At 26.0% G+C, this 15,546-nt stretch overlaps 1 protein-coding gene across 1 annotated transcript; it reads left to right on the top strand.

Moving 5' to 3' along the window:
* Positions 1-1,306: 1,306 nt before the first annotated feature.
* LOC145834748 (E-selectin-like) lies at positions 1,307-15,255 on the top strand. The gene is made up of 15 exons (XM_082942255.1): positions 1,307-1,401; positions 2,603-2,688; positions 3,692-3,808; positions 5,312-5,432; positions 5,762-5,881; positions 6,140-6,283; positions 7,435-7,551; positions 7,935-8,051; positions 8,691-8,792; positions 9,107-9,199; positions 11,143-11,328; positions 12,356-12,467; positions 12,661-12,824; positions 14,293-14,441; positions 14,907-15,255. The coding sequence occupies exons 1-15, from the start codon at positions 1,335-1,337 to the stop codon at positions 15,063-15,065; spliced, it is 1,854 nt and encodes a 617-aa protein (XP_082798381.1). The 5' UTR covers positions 1,307-1,334; the 3' UTR covers positions 15,066-15,255.
* Positions 15,256-15,546: the final 291 nt, after the last annotated feature.

The raw sequence follows: 15,546 nt of genomic DNA, 5'->3' as shown, positions 1-15,546 counted from the left end.
AAACAAAGCGTATCACGTTTTTAAGCTTATCTTAGATTATAGAGCAATACATATAATAACTGTTTGAACTGGTAGATTAAGTTTAAGCTAATTAAAAATTTGTTTGTTATTAGACAAAGTTTGATCCTTTATATATATCTGAATGTTTACTAAAAGCATCGGTTAAAACCTCTAGAATTAAATTACGTAGCAATAGAAATTAAATTTAAGCTTCAAGAAAAAATATATAGTAAAGCTAGCTTAAAAACCAGTTATCTTTTAAAATAAAGTTTAATGTTTTTATCTGTTTTAGATGTGTTGGTAATTATATACTTGTCTGAAGTTTAAAACTATCTTATATAGACTCAAATACAAAAATCTTTGGTACTTGAAGTATTTATTACATCATAAATCAAAAAGAGTTTGTAATATCATGTTTTACATTAAATTTTTCAAAATTGTAACAAATTTTGTACAGTTGTGTATCATATTTTTACTAATAAAACAGATGTTTAACGTGTAGTATTTAAAAAATTAAACTCAGTTATTCCAAGTAAATAAATGTTACGTATTTAACAACTAATAGTATATGTAAAAATATTCTAAATAAATAAATAAACTTTAACTTATAAAATTTCTTATCACATGTAAATGTATATTCTTGAACAAACAATGTGGTTATTAATGAACTCACTTTAGTACTATTTTAATCTATCATAAAAACTATTATCAAACTTGAGGTTTTTAAAAAATGCATTTGTACGTGTAATTTACGAGTTTAATTTCATGAAACGGTTTGTTTTTATTTTCAGTGAAAGATTTTTCAAAAATATGAAAAAGAACTCAAACTTGAGGCAGCCTTTATATTTAGTTAAACAATATAAACAAAAAAAAAACTAAACTGGCAAGAAAAAAATGTTTTGAGGTCTGAAACACACAAAAGATAGAGCAAAAATTTTTATTTAAAGTGAGATATCAGAACTATTTTTTGAAAAAAAGTAGATTATACGTAGCTATAAGCATATTGCTGTCTAGCATTTTGACATGGTTGTTTTATTTAAAAAACTAAACAAAAGAGCTAAGCATATACTTTTATTGTCAGCATTTCTTTTCAACAGTTGCATATTTGAATGGTTTATAAACTAACCACATTTTTTTTATGTACCACAGAAAAACCTGCGAGCAGAACACAAGTATTTAATTCTTCATGTGCGTTTTAATACATTTAAAGCGGCCTGCCAATGTAACTTACGTTCGCGTTGTTTTAACCACAGCATATTCTGTATATATGAGCTTGCATTGCGTTTGAAAATGTTATTTCTTTTCAGGAACACTTTAAGTAATATAGTTGTACTATGGATAAGATGTTAAAATGCTTTTACTTGCTGACAATACTTTCATTGTGTTTGAGAAACACTACAGGTAAGTTAATTTTGAATTTTATTTTTAGTTTTGATAAAAAATTAAAGTTTTATTTTATAAATCAAACTTGAGTAGTTTATAAGCGAGTAATGTTTAAGGTATTTTGCTTAAGCAGTAACAATAAAGCTATTCAAGTTTTTATTTCTTTGAGAACTTTAAATTTTTTTTTAGATTACTATACAGATAAACAGACCATGGAATTTTATCAAAGTTCCTATTAATTTTTTTCATAATAACTTAGCTATAAATATGGCAACTTGAGAGGTCAGTAAAACTTATGAATTTATTGTTGAAATAAATGAAAAAAAGTTAGCAACTATTTTCAAAGTCTTATAAAAGAATAAATCACATTTTATAGTATATGTATTTGCTCATAATAAAGTTTTTAGTAAATTAGTTAATTAGCAAAACTATATAATTAAGGGTTTTAAAAGATTTTTTTTGGTGAATAAAAACTTAGAAAATTGTGATTTAAATTTTCTATACCAAGTTTTTTTATTGAAAAAAAAAGATATTAAACGGTATTAGCTTTTATTTACTTATGAAATGTAAAAATATGAAACGTTAAACTAAACTAAACTTCATAAATTGGATTTAGTATTATTTGTAATAAATCATAATGAAGTTTTTCAACCAACAGAGTGCTAGCAATTTGTTCTAAAAAATTAAAGACTTAAAAAGTTTAACTTAATAAATCACTTTGAATACTAATAAATCGCTATAAATAATAAACGTTTATCGTTACTAGTTAAAATTTTTATAATTAAGATAATTGCCGTGAAAATTCTAAAGACATCATTTGAAAATGGGAAAACTTCGTAATTGACTAATAACTAGTTACAAACACATTTGTGCGGTTACGAGCAAGTTTTTTTTTAAATTTAAATAGACCAATTTTAATTAAGATAATATCAAAATGTTATATAAACAAGCTTCATTGAAACAGGTAGGCTAGTTAAGAGTTTTTTGATTGGTTGCTATAACACATAATGTTCCTTACAACTGTAAATTTTACATTTGTGTCTAAATTTGATTGATTTGGTTTTTATTAACAATTAAATACTTAATACAAATAAGCCTCATTTAAACAGCCACGGTAAATATAAGCTTTTGAAAGGTCGATTAGCAGATGGTGTTTAAAACTCACATTATTTTACATGTGACTAATTTGTTTTAATTGACAATTAAATAATAAAAACAGGTCTTCACTGCTGGGAATGTGAGAACGCTTATGACGACAAACATTGCACCGAAATTGGCGTTTTGCGAAAATGCCACGATAATCAGGTGACATTTATTTAATGGCGTAGTAAAATTCAAATCTTTTGACTAATTTCTGTTATTTTTTATAAATACTACTTTACACATTAATCAAGTGACGTTTTGTTCGTAGTGACGTCATAAAGTTAGTTATAAAATCAAAATCTTTGAAGTTTGAATATATTAATCAAAGCGTCTGACTTTTTATTTTTGTGCTCATTTAAAGCACACCTTGCAGTAATTAAGTTAACTGCGTCACAAGTATGTATCTGTTCAAATTTTAAATAAGTGCTTGTTTGTAGAAGTGCTTATAAACATGTTTTTGTATGTTTAGCGTATATTTGCACGTGTTGTAATTAAGAATGCTCCACTTTGAAAAATTAGTTTGCTGTAGCAGAGTAGAAAAATACTCGTGGTTACAAAGTTTTATTTTGATTGTAGTAAAGTTTTAAACTCTTTGAATAATGTTTTATGTAGTGATACCGAACACAAAACAAATTTGCAACACTAAAAAAAGTTTTTTAAATAAAAGTTAACATAAGGCTCAGTCATACTATTTTGATCGTCAGACCACAGGCCTTCGGAGGAACGAAACCAGAGTTTCGTTTCTATTGAAGTTTATCAGCAAGTTGTAATCTATATACCTAAGGCTGTAAAAATCAGTAAGCTTCAGTAATAACGAAACATAAGTCTTTCTACCTTAAAGTTGTGGTCTGATGATCGAATTGGCATGGTCAAAACATTATGTTAACTTGAGCTTGTCTCACGGCATACAAAATTCCAGGCTTAGACTGTGTTAGACTTTTACTATATCTTATTCGATTTAAACAAAGGTTTATCAATTTTACTGGTAACTTTAAATATTACTAGGTATATTTTTTAAAAGTTAACAAAAACTTAATAACCTTTTTCTATATTTAGTAGCAAGTAAAAATTAAATTAAAAGTTTTAAGAGTGTTTATTGTTATTTTTAAATAAGTGCATATTACTGTGCTAGGGCAAAACTTTAAAAAAAAACTAAATTATACAGCAAACATGTGAAACTGAGTTCAGATTGGTACCGGACAGATACAACAAAAACGGTCTGAGCTTCACAATCGACAGAAGATGCAAACAGGATCTTGCATGTTACAACAACCTTATTCAGGTAATTAAATTATACTATAATCAAATTGGTAACCATGTTACAAAAATTTATTGATCATTAGTGATGTGATTTTATGAAATTTGAAAAAAAAAAATTTTTTTTTGTTGTTGCTATTTTATACTCCTGCTCTACGAGCAATTCATTTGAGAAAACCTTAATGACCTTAAAACACGCACGAATTATCTGCGAAAAAATAAGCTTCAAATACTCACATCAAAGAGCGACTTTTACTAGCCTAAAGCGAAAATGAATTAATCACTTTGCAAAGTGTTCGATCATTTTGTGTATGAAGTTTTGTCAAATGTGTAAAATATTTAATGAATTGTGTAGTATAGAGGTCAACTTATGCCACCAGCATCGGATCTGTCATATAGGTTAATACAAACACTCTTTTAGAAATACTCGAATTTCATTGGCTTAAATAAGTTTTGGTGTTTTGAAACTGCACTGGGTCTAATGTCAAACTAAAAAAAAAACGAGATAAGTTTTTCTAATACGAAAACAAGATTAAATTTAGGGAATTTTTAAGCCAGCATAAAATAGAACCATACATAGTTTCTACTTGTGTTTATATATATACTTGTATTCTTTTAACTTTAGTCCGCTCAAGTAAATGTAAAGGTTTGATCATACCACTTCAATCGAAGTGGTGTTATAAAACCTTTTACAACAACTAAAGCCAGTCTCTCGGCATGTGTATGTCTAGGTTTAGGTTTTGTTAGGCTTTCGCCGATTTTTTCTTTGATAAGATTTATGAGTCAAATTTTAATTTTCAAGATAGCACATTAAAACATATTATTAAACCTTTTAACTTGTAAACTGAATTTATAAAAAAGCTGTCTTATTTTTAGTAACTTAGATGACTGAAGTTTAATTATATATTTTAGATTTACTTTTAAAAAGCTTTATGTGTAAAAATTAAACTATTAAAAATTTAAGGAAAACATTTTCAGTGAAGCTTTACAAAGTCTTAAAGCAGAAAATTTTGTTAGAGTTTCTTGTCACATTAAAATTTTACTACCAGTGTTTAGCTTGCGATAAAAGGAACAAGACAACTCTTTATTATACTGTAATATTTCGTAATTATCTTAGCAAGTGCATATGTTTCTTGGTCTTATGATAAACTAAATTATAGTGCATCTCTCATAAATTAGCATTTTCTAGCATAACCAAGAGCGACACTCAGTTCTATTTGTAAAATTAATCAACAAAGTTTAAAAGTGATTATTTGATACACAACGATAGAGCTACATGGCTTATTCGAACTATTACTTATAGTATACAGTAGAACTACACACTTTGGTCATACTTTTCCACAGTACAACATAGTACTTTATTGACGGATAACTAGTTCTACAGACTTTATTAGATTTATTAGAAAAAAAAAACAAAACTTCATCACTTTAAGATATAAACAGTAAAAAAGACCAGCTTGGTGACCAATGTAACGACATATAGGATTTTGTTTTAAAAACACTACCACATACTTATTATAATTTACAGAACAACAGACCCGCTTGGTGGCCGACCCAGTGTAACGACAGACAGGGTTCTGTTTGCAGGTGCTGCTGCGCTTTTGACGGGTGCAATGAAGCGAATCAATTCGCATGTCAAATAGTCAGAGGTTAGTGAGCATTTAATTTTTATTTATTAATTATTAGAACAAGTTTATTGCTATAACAAAACCGATCCACAAAGCTTTTATTCAGTATGACAAAGGGTAGAATTATTAATGTAAATGACAAAGATAAATCAAGCTTTGTTTTATTAAAAACTTATAGCTAAATATTCAATGTAATTAATATTACCTCCTTAGGAGCGCTTTTAGCTACCAAGAGAAATAACTAGGTAGAAGAAAAATATTGTTTGAAGTTTACGCTAAGTTTGCGATTATAAAAATAGAGTTAAAAAACTCTGACTTATATTGTCACTTTACAATAACTTTAACTATAGACCCGGTTAGAATGTACAACTGCGTCAAAGTGGACTGGATACCAGATGGTACGGTTAGTTGCGAGAGCGAAACCACTTTCTCCAAAAACTTGGTCACGTGTCGATTCAAGTGTAACGAAGGTTTGATTCAGTTTTGTAAATATTAAGTACATAAAAGTGGTATTCAAGTTTAATTATTTAATATCGAGCAAAATAATTTAGTTTTTTATAGTAAAGTAAGACTTTATGCTTACTTACTTACTTAAAGGTTTATTAGATAATCAAATTACACCTAAGTATGTATTTTTTGCTTATAGTAAAAGAAATAGACTAATTTAATATACATAATGATTTTTAAAAAAAGTTAGCAAAAAAAAAATCACATAACAACCAATTCAGGGTTCCGTTTATGGGGAAGCGAGTTCAGTAAATGTGAGACCGACTTCTTTTTGAAACCGAAGCCCATGAAAGTTCCGGTTTGCATCCCGAACAGGTTCGGTAAAACCCCCGATATAACACCAAAGGCCCTGCAAAGAAAAGAAGGTAACATAGTAAAGTTGTCAGTGAAAAAAAAAACAGTTTATAAGAATAATATATCGTTAAGTTTTACTCAAAGCTTATGTTTTTTTACTGTTTTTATTAATTTTTTAAGCTATCATACTTGTAGTGAAATAAATAAGCAATAACTAATAACTTATAACTATTTAAAATAAATTTTTCGTACTTTCAATTGAATTTTTGAAGTGGGTAAAATTGTAGTCGAAACTTATATTAAATATAAAAAACATTTCAAGTAATAAGGTTGAAAAAACAAAATGTTAATTATCTCTGTTTTAATATTCATGATCATGATATGGCGTGCGAACTATGTGTTAGTTTTATTAAATGTTTGATAAAATCTAAAATAAATAAACGATGTATGAAGTTCAAATTTTTTTTTTATTGTTGTATGTATCAGAGTTTTTTTTCAAACATTCTATGAAACAGTAATTTGAATAACTAGCCTGTCCTTTTAAACAAAATTTTTCTTATACATTTATCCAATATTAAGATGCTAAGTTGTTCTAATTTATATATGTTCCACTAACATAAAAATATGTCAATAACCTAATGACCTTTACTCAAGTTCAGATACAAACAACTGTTAAACAGTTATAAGAGTTTGAATGTTTTTTTTTGGTTTAACAATGTTTAATTACTTTTAATAATTTTCAGCTACTCGATAGTTTAAGACGTACAAACACAAATTTTACACATAACTATTGCTATAAACAAATAAAAAGTAAACTTACAGTTTGAAATTTTGTTTAGTACTTTCATTAAATCAAGTTTACTACATATTTACATATAGAAGTTATTTTTTAAATTGTACGTAAATCAAAAGTTCTAATAACAAACCCATGTGATTTTAACAGGTGTGTCATAGAAGTTGTTTAAAGAAATAACTTTAAACTAATTTATTAGCATTTGAAAATGAAAAATTTGTATAACCACAAAACTATTAAATAATTAGCGAGATTTATTTGATTTATTACACAACAATTGTACTAAAACCCATCATTATTTATGATGGTTTTTTATTATTAATGTTTGATATTAAAAAAAATAGTTTAATCAAACACACAGAAAATTACTATAAACATTTAATACAGTTCACGAATGAAAATTTAAACTTTATTTTACAAAACAAACAGCAAAGAGAGTGATAAGATGTCCTTACGTGAATTATTTTTCAAACGGGCAAGTCGATTGTGAGAGTGAATCAAGTTTGTACACCAGCAGGGTCACTTGTCACTACAACTGCGATGAAGGTATGAGTTTTTCGTAAAATTGTTTAATTTATTGTAAAAAACAGTTTCGTTGTGTTTCTTATGCCATGAAACTAGCTGTGGAGGTTGAAGTAAAGTATTGAATTGTTTGCATATAAACATAACAAGCCTCCAGAATGTTGTTGTTTGTAATTTTAGTTTTATATGTTTCGTCTGTCAAAAAGTTAGCTTTGGAGTAAAGTATTTACTTATTATAAATTTTTTGTTTTTGTTCAATACTTTAATTTTAAAATAATTGATAGTAAACGTGTACAAGAACACCTGTTGTTTTAAAATTGAAATTTAGTTATATTTTAGCTTAAAAATCTAGTTTATTTTTCCACATTGTAAAAACATTATCAATGTAATTTTGACGTCATTACCAGATTACAAGCTAATGGGGAGTTCAACAAGTGTGTGTGTCAGCAATGTAGACACCCACTATTTACCCACTCATCACATAAAACCAGCATGCAAGCCGCTGTCCTACCAGCCCGACATACGTGAGTGAATTGTGGATTATCACTATAAATTCTTACTAGTACCAGATTTATTACTGTTGGTTTGTGCAAGCTCTACATAATTAATCACAGTTTTTTAATTTCTTTTTGTTTAACGATTTTCGTCATATTATATTTTTGGTCAGTATTACAGTTTGTCATTGAAATAGTTTTTGACAAAAATATATAAAAGTTTAAAGTGTAAAAACTTTGCTACCTCGAACTAACAATAAGTCTTGCAAATCTTATGCGTCGAAGTTCGTGATAAACTTTATCTAGTTTGTATGTCATTAATCAATTTATAGTATTTACAATTATTTTTGTTGTTAAACTAATGAATCATTCATATTAAAAAAAAAAACGTTTTTGAATTAAAACAAAAAGTATACAAAACTTGAAAATAGAGTTATTATACTAAACTAGTGTTTAATAACATAGCAATACCATTGAAATTAAGAGATAACTTTTATAAATTAAAGTATTTTGTATTTTTATATATATGTTTCAAAATCTATGTTCTAAGACATTATGTAAATCAAGCAAAATCAATTTTTCTTTAATTTGCTAAAGTAAGCAAAATCAACTAAAGTATCTCTGTTTTCAATAAGAAATTTAAAACTAAAGAAAAATAAATAAATTTAGTTCTCGATTGTCCAATAATAAGTGCTCCTTTAAACGGTGCAATTATTTGTTCCGATGAAATCGTAGAAGAAGGAACTTTTTGTCAATTTTCCTGCAACAAAGGTTGGTTATTTGTCTAAGTAGAAATGTTAATGTAGGTAACACATGTTTGTTTTGATACTAAACAATAACTAAAGAAACACTAACGTTTAAAGCATACAGTTTGATAAAAAAAAAAAATTCAAATATAGCTAGAGTAAGTATCTGACTATACATTGACTTTTGTTAAAAATCTTATCTTAATGTTTTTAAGTTTGTTTTAAGTACGATGCTGTTTTGTTACTCATAGATTTAAATAATTACAACTACGATGTTTCCATTTGGTTTAAAAATGAACTTTATGTATGTTAAGTTTGCAAAGTTTCTTGTTATTTCAGGTTACAAATTATCCGGTCAGTATGTGGTAACTTGTGTACAATCAGACTGGTACAATGGCAACGAATGGAACTCAGAAGCGCCAACGTGTGAGAGTCAGTTGCAAAGTTTTTAAATAAAATGTATTATCAAGAGATTTAATGATAAAATATTTTTTCAAAATTCGATATCAAAGTTCGACTATTTAAAAAGTTATTAACTTAATTAATATATATTAGATTTTAAAACTAAGATTTAAAAAGAATAGTTTTTAGTTTATATTTACTATATTTAGATAAGCTGAAAGTTGTATAGTGTTTGTAGGAAAGGTTTTTAGTAATAAGTTGTTTTCTAAATTATAAACTTATTTTTGTATAAAAATTATCGAGTTTTTTTGTAAAAGTTATTAAAACATACTTGTCTTGGTATGAAGACAATTTCAAGCCCAAAGTTTTAGATAACAACTTGATAAGTTTTAAAGTTATGTTTAACTAAAGAATATACAAGTTATCGTACAAATTTCCGGTAACTTATTCTTACATAAGTATGCGGTTAGCTTAAGTTTATTAACTTACAGTTAAACTGTAAGTTATTGTTAATTTATGTTATTCAAAGTTATGGTATTATTGTCAATTAGTATATAGTGTAAGCTGAAAGTTATTCAATTTTTCAAAGCTGGTATGTTGATTTAAAAGGTAAAACCTAAGATCATAGTTTTTACTTGTACTTTAAATTTCACAGTGTTTTATACTAACTTGAAATTTTTAAATGGTTTTAAAGGATTTATGAACTAAAACAAGGTTTTGTTTGTATACTTTACGCGAACTATTTTTATTTTAGCTAAGTTTTAATAAAAAAACTCAATTTTATCTAGAATAAGCTAATATAGAAAAAATATTAAAGCTTCAATTCTAAAAATATTTCGCCAAAAACTTAAGGTTTTATTACATTCTTAAGCTATGTCAGTTTTATTTCTGTTTGATAATATAGCTTTTTAATTTCTAATATTTATTTTTTTTTGTTGTATACTTAAACATGTAAAAAAATTAAAAAAAATTGTTAAAGTTACACAAGAATACTTGAAGCTAAAATTTTAAAACAGTGTGATTATTTTATATTTTGATATGAAGTTTTAACACTATTTTATAGTTTCAGAGATGAATGATTATCAAGTTCACGGTTTTATGTAACAAATCGATTGTTTTTATACAAACATGAACTCAAGTATATAAAAATAAAAAGTATTTTCGGTAACAACATGTTTGATTGTGAAAATTGTTTGGTAAACTTTAAATCAAAACGCACTAAAGTGTCATTTATGGGAAAAGGCGTGACTTGCTTTTTAGGATTAAAGTGTCTATAAACAAACTCAAAAGCAATGGTATAAATAGTTTACAGTGACTTTTACAAAATAACAAAAATAAATAAATAATGTTATATTTTAAGAATTTATAAAATATTTTTTATTAATAGGTTAGGGTAGGATTAAAGTTTCTTTTTACTTAAACTTTATTTCGCCAAATGTTCTCAAGCCAAATTAAACTTTTATTTTTTATTATTGTCTTCTATATGTTACTGCTTATATAGATTAAACCCTTAAACTAAGTTTTAATGAAACTTATTAGTAAATATAATTCTATATACTTTACCACCATCATGTAATGATAGAATTTATACTTCTAAAGACATTTTTCAAAATCATAAAAGTAACTGTAAATTAATTATTTTACTTGTGTAAAATAAATTCAGTTTATTTGTACTAAAGAAAAATTATTCTTTTTGTAGAAAACCAAACTCAGTTCAGCATTAACTTTAGTCATAAACTTTAACACAAACGTATTAACTTTTTTTACAAATTTATTATTAAGCATTATTTATTTTGATGTTTTAAATTTTTAGTATACAGCTAGCTTTTAGTAATATAGAACGTTCTCAAATTCATCACACACTAAGTGAAAAAATTTACCAAAGTACGAATGTAATTTTTAAATTAACGATTTTGAAATGTTTTTAACTAAAAAGTAATTTTTATTGTTTTATTGTGTCAACATTTTTTTAGAAATACAATGTGGAGAGGACGGTGCTGACTTGTTGCGAGTCAATAGGAAATGCAGCGAGGAAAATTCATACGGATCGGTTTGCAAATACACTTGCAAGTACCCATACACACCAGCAGATGAACTTCAAACTGAAAACTTTTGCCAACTGAACGGAACCTGGGTCAACTCTGCACCTTGTTGCTCTGGTGAGTTGTTTTTGACGTAATAATTAGTATTTGGTTTGGAGCAATCTCAGTTGTCCATATGAAAATTTTAGAGTATTGATTTTATTTTATTGAACTATAGTGTAGTGTTTTATTGTCTCTTTTAATGATGTTTAGAAGTAAGTCAGCTTGTTAAGGAGCAATATTTTATTCTTAAGTTATTGTATTATAAAACTGGTGTTAAACCAGATGATTTAAAATTATTTACCTTCTAAAAAACAGTATAGTTAAGGTTTCTACAGTAATTAGCTGTTATACCAATTTAAATTCAGCAATTAAATATAGAATAAAGAAGTAGTTTTAAAAACGTCTTTAAACTAACTGTTTTAACTGAATTAAAGTAACTTAAGTGTTTTCTACACGCTTTTTGTGTGTAATAAATCAAAAGATTTTGGTAAACTTTAGATTTCCAAACTTTTAAAGCTCTTAATGGTTGTAAACTTCCAAAATTATTTGTAAGTTTTGTGTATTAAACTAATTTTATCCCACAAAAACAGTTTTAAGTATAATAATGTTTTGAAATTGCTTGAAAGATTTAAATCAGCTTTAATCGGTTTAGTGTCAGAAATATACATAATTAAGTGTAAATTATACTAACCGTGTAGGGTTTATACACCTTTTTTATAATCTTTTTTTTTTAATATTTTTTTGCTGGTAACGTAATTTTGAACAACGTGTTTAATAGGATTTTTATTCTTGGAAAATTTTCAGTTAAAATTGTGGTTTGAAAAATCATTATAAAAACTTAAAAATCGGAGATTAGATTTTCAGAACTTACTTTTCCCAATTAGTATGTGTAAAACTAAAGCAGCTTATTTACTCTAAAACCACTTTGTATAACAAAACTTCTTAAAAAATTTCTTGAAAGTTTGAAATTTAACAGTTTAAGTGCAAGCTTGAATAGACTTATCGTTTTTACTTGCTATATTAAACTCAACAACACTGTAAAAAGTTTTCTAAACCACTCATTAAACTAAGACTTTAAACGATTTGTTGATATTCAAAACAGTGCCTTGCCCGCCAAATTCTATGTTGGACATTGTGGTTCTTATCGATTCATCCATATCTCACACATTTGAACAGTGGCAAAATTTAGTGGCTTTTGTAAGCGAACTAATCAGGTAAGATATTTTTTTCCGTTTTGTACACGTTGCAATATTAAATTGATTATGATTAATCTTTTATGACGTTAATTTTATTTTTCGTATACTTTCTATTTTTTTAAATTATTGTTATATTGTTATTTTTATTTAATGCAATGCTTTTTTATTCATGTACGAACTAACTTATATTATGACGTTTATGACGTAACAGTAACTTCAAACTCGGTGTGGACGACAACCAGGTCTACGTGCTCCAGTACACCGACCAAGTGGACGTCGAAAACACCCGTCTGTTCAATGAGGGCGAAACAGCGTCGCAAATCAGAAACGTTCTGCAAAACCGATTGCCGCAAATGAAGCAGCGATTGCAGCAGAGTGAGTTTAAACGTTGTGTTGTTTTTTTACTAAGTTTTAAGTAAAAGTGGTATAAACGACTATCGCGTGTCAAAGCGTTACATTTTTTAGATGACTTTATAAAAAACAAAACAGTTTGTACAAACTACCTTTTTACAAAATAAAATAGTTTATACAAGTTTTAATACAAGAACTAAATGATGTAGTTATAAAAGTCTAAAAAAACAAAATTAACCATAAAATTTTAAATCTTTTTCATCGTATTGTGGATCATAACTTTTTATTTCTTTTATTGTTTTTGGTTATAAGTTTAAATTTAGTTCTTTTAATAAAAAAATATACTTTTTACGACATAAACCATATCTAATTTAAAATATTTTATTGACAATAATTTATTCTTTTTAAAGGAATACCATTTATACTCCATTTTGATATTTTAGATACTTTTACAAATATGATTAAAACTGAGCTTTCACTTTATGAAAATTTTTTTAAGGGTAGAAATAAGCTCATTAATGTTGTCTATAAAGTATTCTTATAACTTTAATTTCGTTTTTTCGTTTTCAATTTACAATACTTTTAAATATGTCTCGTAAAAACAAATTAAAATTAAAGCGTTGTTTTTACTAATATTTAATAAAAACTACTACTATTTTTGCACTAACTTTAAAACTTACGTTTCATGTATGTATAAATCGAGCCAGATTAAAACTTGGTATACAATGCTAGCGTGCTTGAGGTTTTATGATGAATTTACTCAAAATTTAGTGGTTTTATATACATACTTCAGGGTTTAAATTAGTTAAGGTATTAAGTATTTGTATTTCATGTATTGCAACTTTTTATTACTTTAGTGCAGATTTGACGTATTGTGTCAACTATTATTATTATTAAATTTTTATCTTTTATGTTAACTGACGGTAAGTTATTGCATGACTTAGGGCAATTTGAATACGTTAACATAATTGCATAAAACAACAATTCATTTTAAAACTAATTTTAGAAAACAATGGTTTTAACTATTAAATGATATAAATTGTTTATAATATTTTCAAAAAGAAAGTTCAAAAACTAAGTACTATTCAAAACAATTAATGTAATTTTAAATTTTCTATTAAGCAAGCAATTCATTCAAAGTTTTAAACTTAAAGGTTAAGTAGTTGTTTCTTAAAACATAGAACAATAAAGACAAAAATTTTCCTACTTTTAAAAGGTTATAAAGATTTAAAGATTACAATTATTATTATTACTTATTTCCTCAACCATTTTAATATAGATAATTGTTTTACTATTTAGTCATAATTCAAGTAAAAATTAAAATCTCAAAGTATATAAGTAATTTTTTTTTTCTTTAAAAATAAATAATTGATATATAGTATATATATATTGATATAAATAAATAAATACATATATATATATATATATATATATATATATATATATATATAATTAACTTATATGAAATATTGTAAAGTAAAAAAATCTGCAGGAAAACGAACAGGAGTCGCATTGAGTCACGTGAGAAACAATTTGATCAACAAAAGGGAATTACCCACAGTTGTTCTGTTGCTAAGCGACGGAAAGTCAGGTGATCACGTGTTCGAGATTTCCCGCCAACTGAGAGCAGAAGGAACACAAGTTAGTTTAAGATCTAATTTAAAATAAATAAATTAGAAAGAAAGCAAGTTTTAGCTAAGTTTTTTGGTTAGTATTCTGTGAAAAGTTTATAAAACTTATATATACGGTAAACAAAAAAATATTAAATTTAATCTTCTTGCTTTACGGTTCTTTGATTGTAAAAATAGTTATAATTAATCTAGATTAGTATCGTTGTTTTGTGAAAAAAAATGCATAAGTTGAGAATTGAAGGTAATGTAAGTATTAACATTTTTAAGTCATGCATTTTAGTTTTACATACATATACGTAATGTATATTTGCTCCCTTGTACCATATGTAGTTTCGTGTTATTAAAGGGAAAAAGTTAATTCTAGCTAATTTAAATTTTTCTTTTATCGCTTAAAATGTGGTTTAAGTTGAATTTCAGAAGTTAAAAACTTCATATAAAATATTTTAACCAAAAACTAAATATAAGTATCTTCCAGATGTTTGCTATAGGAATAGGCAACACAAGAGTGCAAGAACTTGTACAAATAACAGGCAGTCTAGACAGAGTTTGGACCAAAAACAACACAAATACTGAATATTTAATTGAAAATGTGCCCGATTTAATTGGGTTCGATGTTTGCAAAAACTCATGTTGAATTGTACAAATAATTTAAACAGAAGTTCTAAATTAAATAAAAATATATAGTAGTATTTAAATAAATAGTGAAAAATTCTAAAGATTGCAATAATTGTTTTAGTGTTTCATAGATAAGATCTTGGGTTTCTTTTAACACTTATGGTGTTTATTAAAGATTTAATTTAAGTAAAATGACACTTTTAATACTTATCTCCTAATTAAATTACCTCAAAAGTTTTAATTTTATTTTAAGTTTAACGTTTAAATTGGCGGTTAAGATTATAAAATATATTAGATTTTAATATACATCTACAAATGTTTAAAACCTTTTATTTGTTTATTCAACAGCTTTTAATGAGCTTTAAAACAGCTAAAAATTAGAATAGAACGTACTATAATGTTATTTTTAATCTAAGGTTCTACTAATGCTTTTATTGGTTTTACAATTAAAGCTTTAAATTACAAATATATTTGCTTCAAAATATATATACTTTTTATCA

The sequence above is a fragment of the Thalia democratica genome, chromosome 4, assembly GCF_965202585.1.
Source record: "Thalia democratica chromosome 4, ktThaDemo2.hap1.1, whole genome shotgun sequence".
Lineage (NCBI taxonomy): Eukaryota > Metazoa > Chordata > Thaliacea > Salpida > Salpidae > Thalia > Thalia democratica.
This window is presented reverse-complemented; position numbering and strand designations above follow the sequence as displayed.

Coding starts and splice junctions, on each gene's coding strand:
- LOC145834748 (XM_082942255.1), top strand. CDS start 1,335: ATGGATAAGATGTTAAAATGCTTTTACTTGCTGACAATACTTTCATTG. Junction 6,284..7,434: donor GGCCCTGCAAAGAAAAGAAG/GTAACATAGTAA, acceptor CAAAACAAACAG/CAAAGAGAGTGATAAGATGT. Junction 7,552..7,934: donor TCACTACAACTGCGATGAAG/GTATGAGTTTTT, acceptor CGTCATTACCAG/ATTACAAGCTAATGGGGAGT.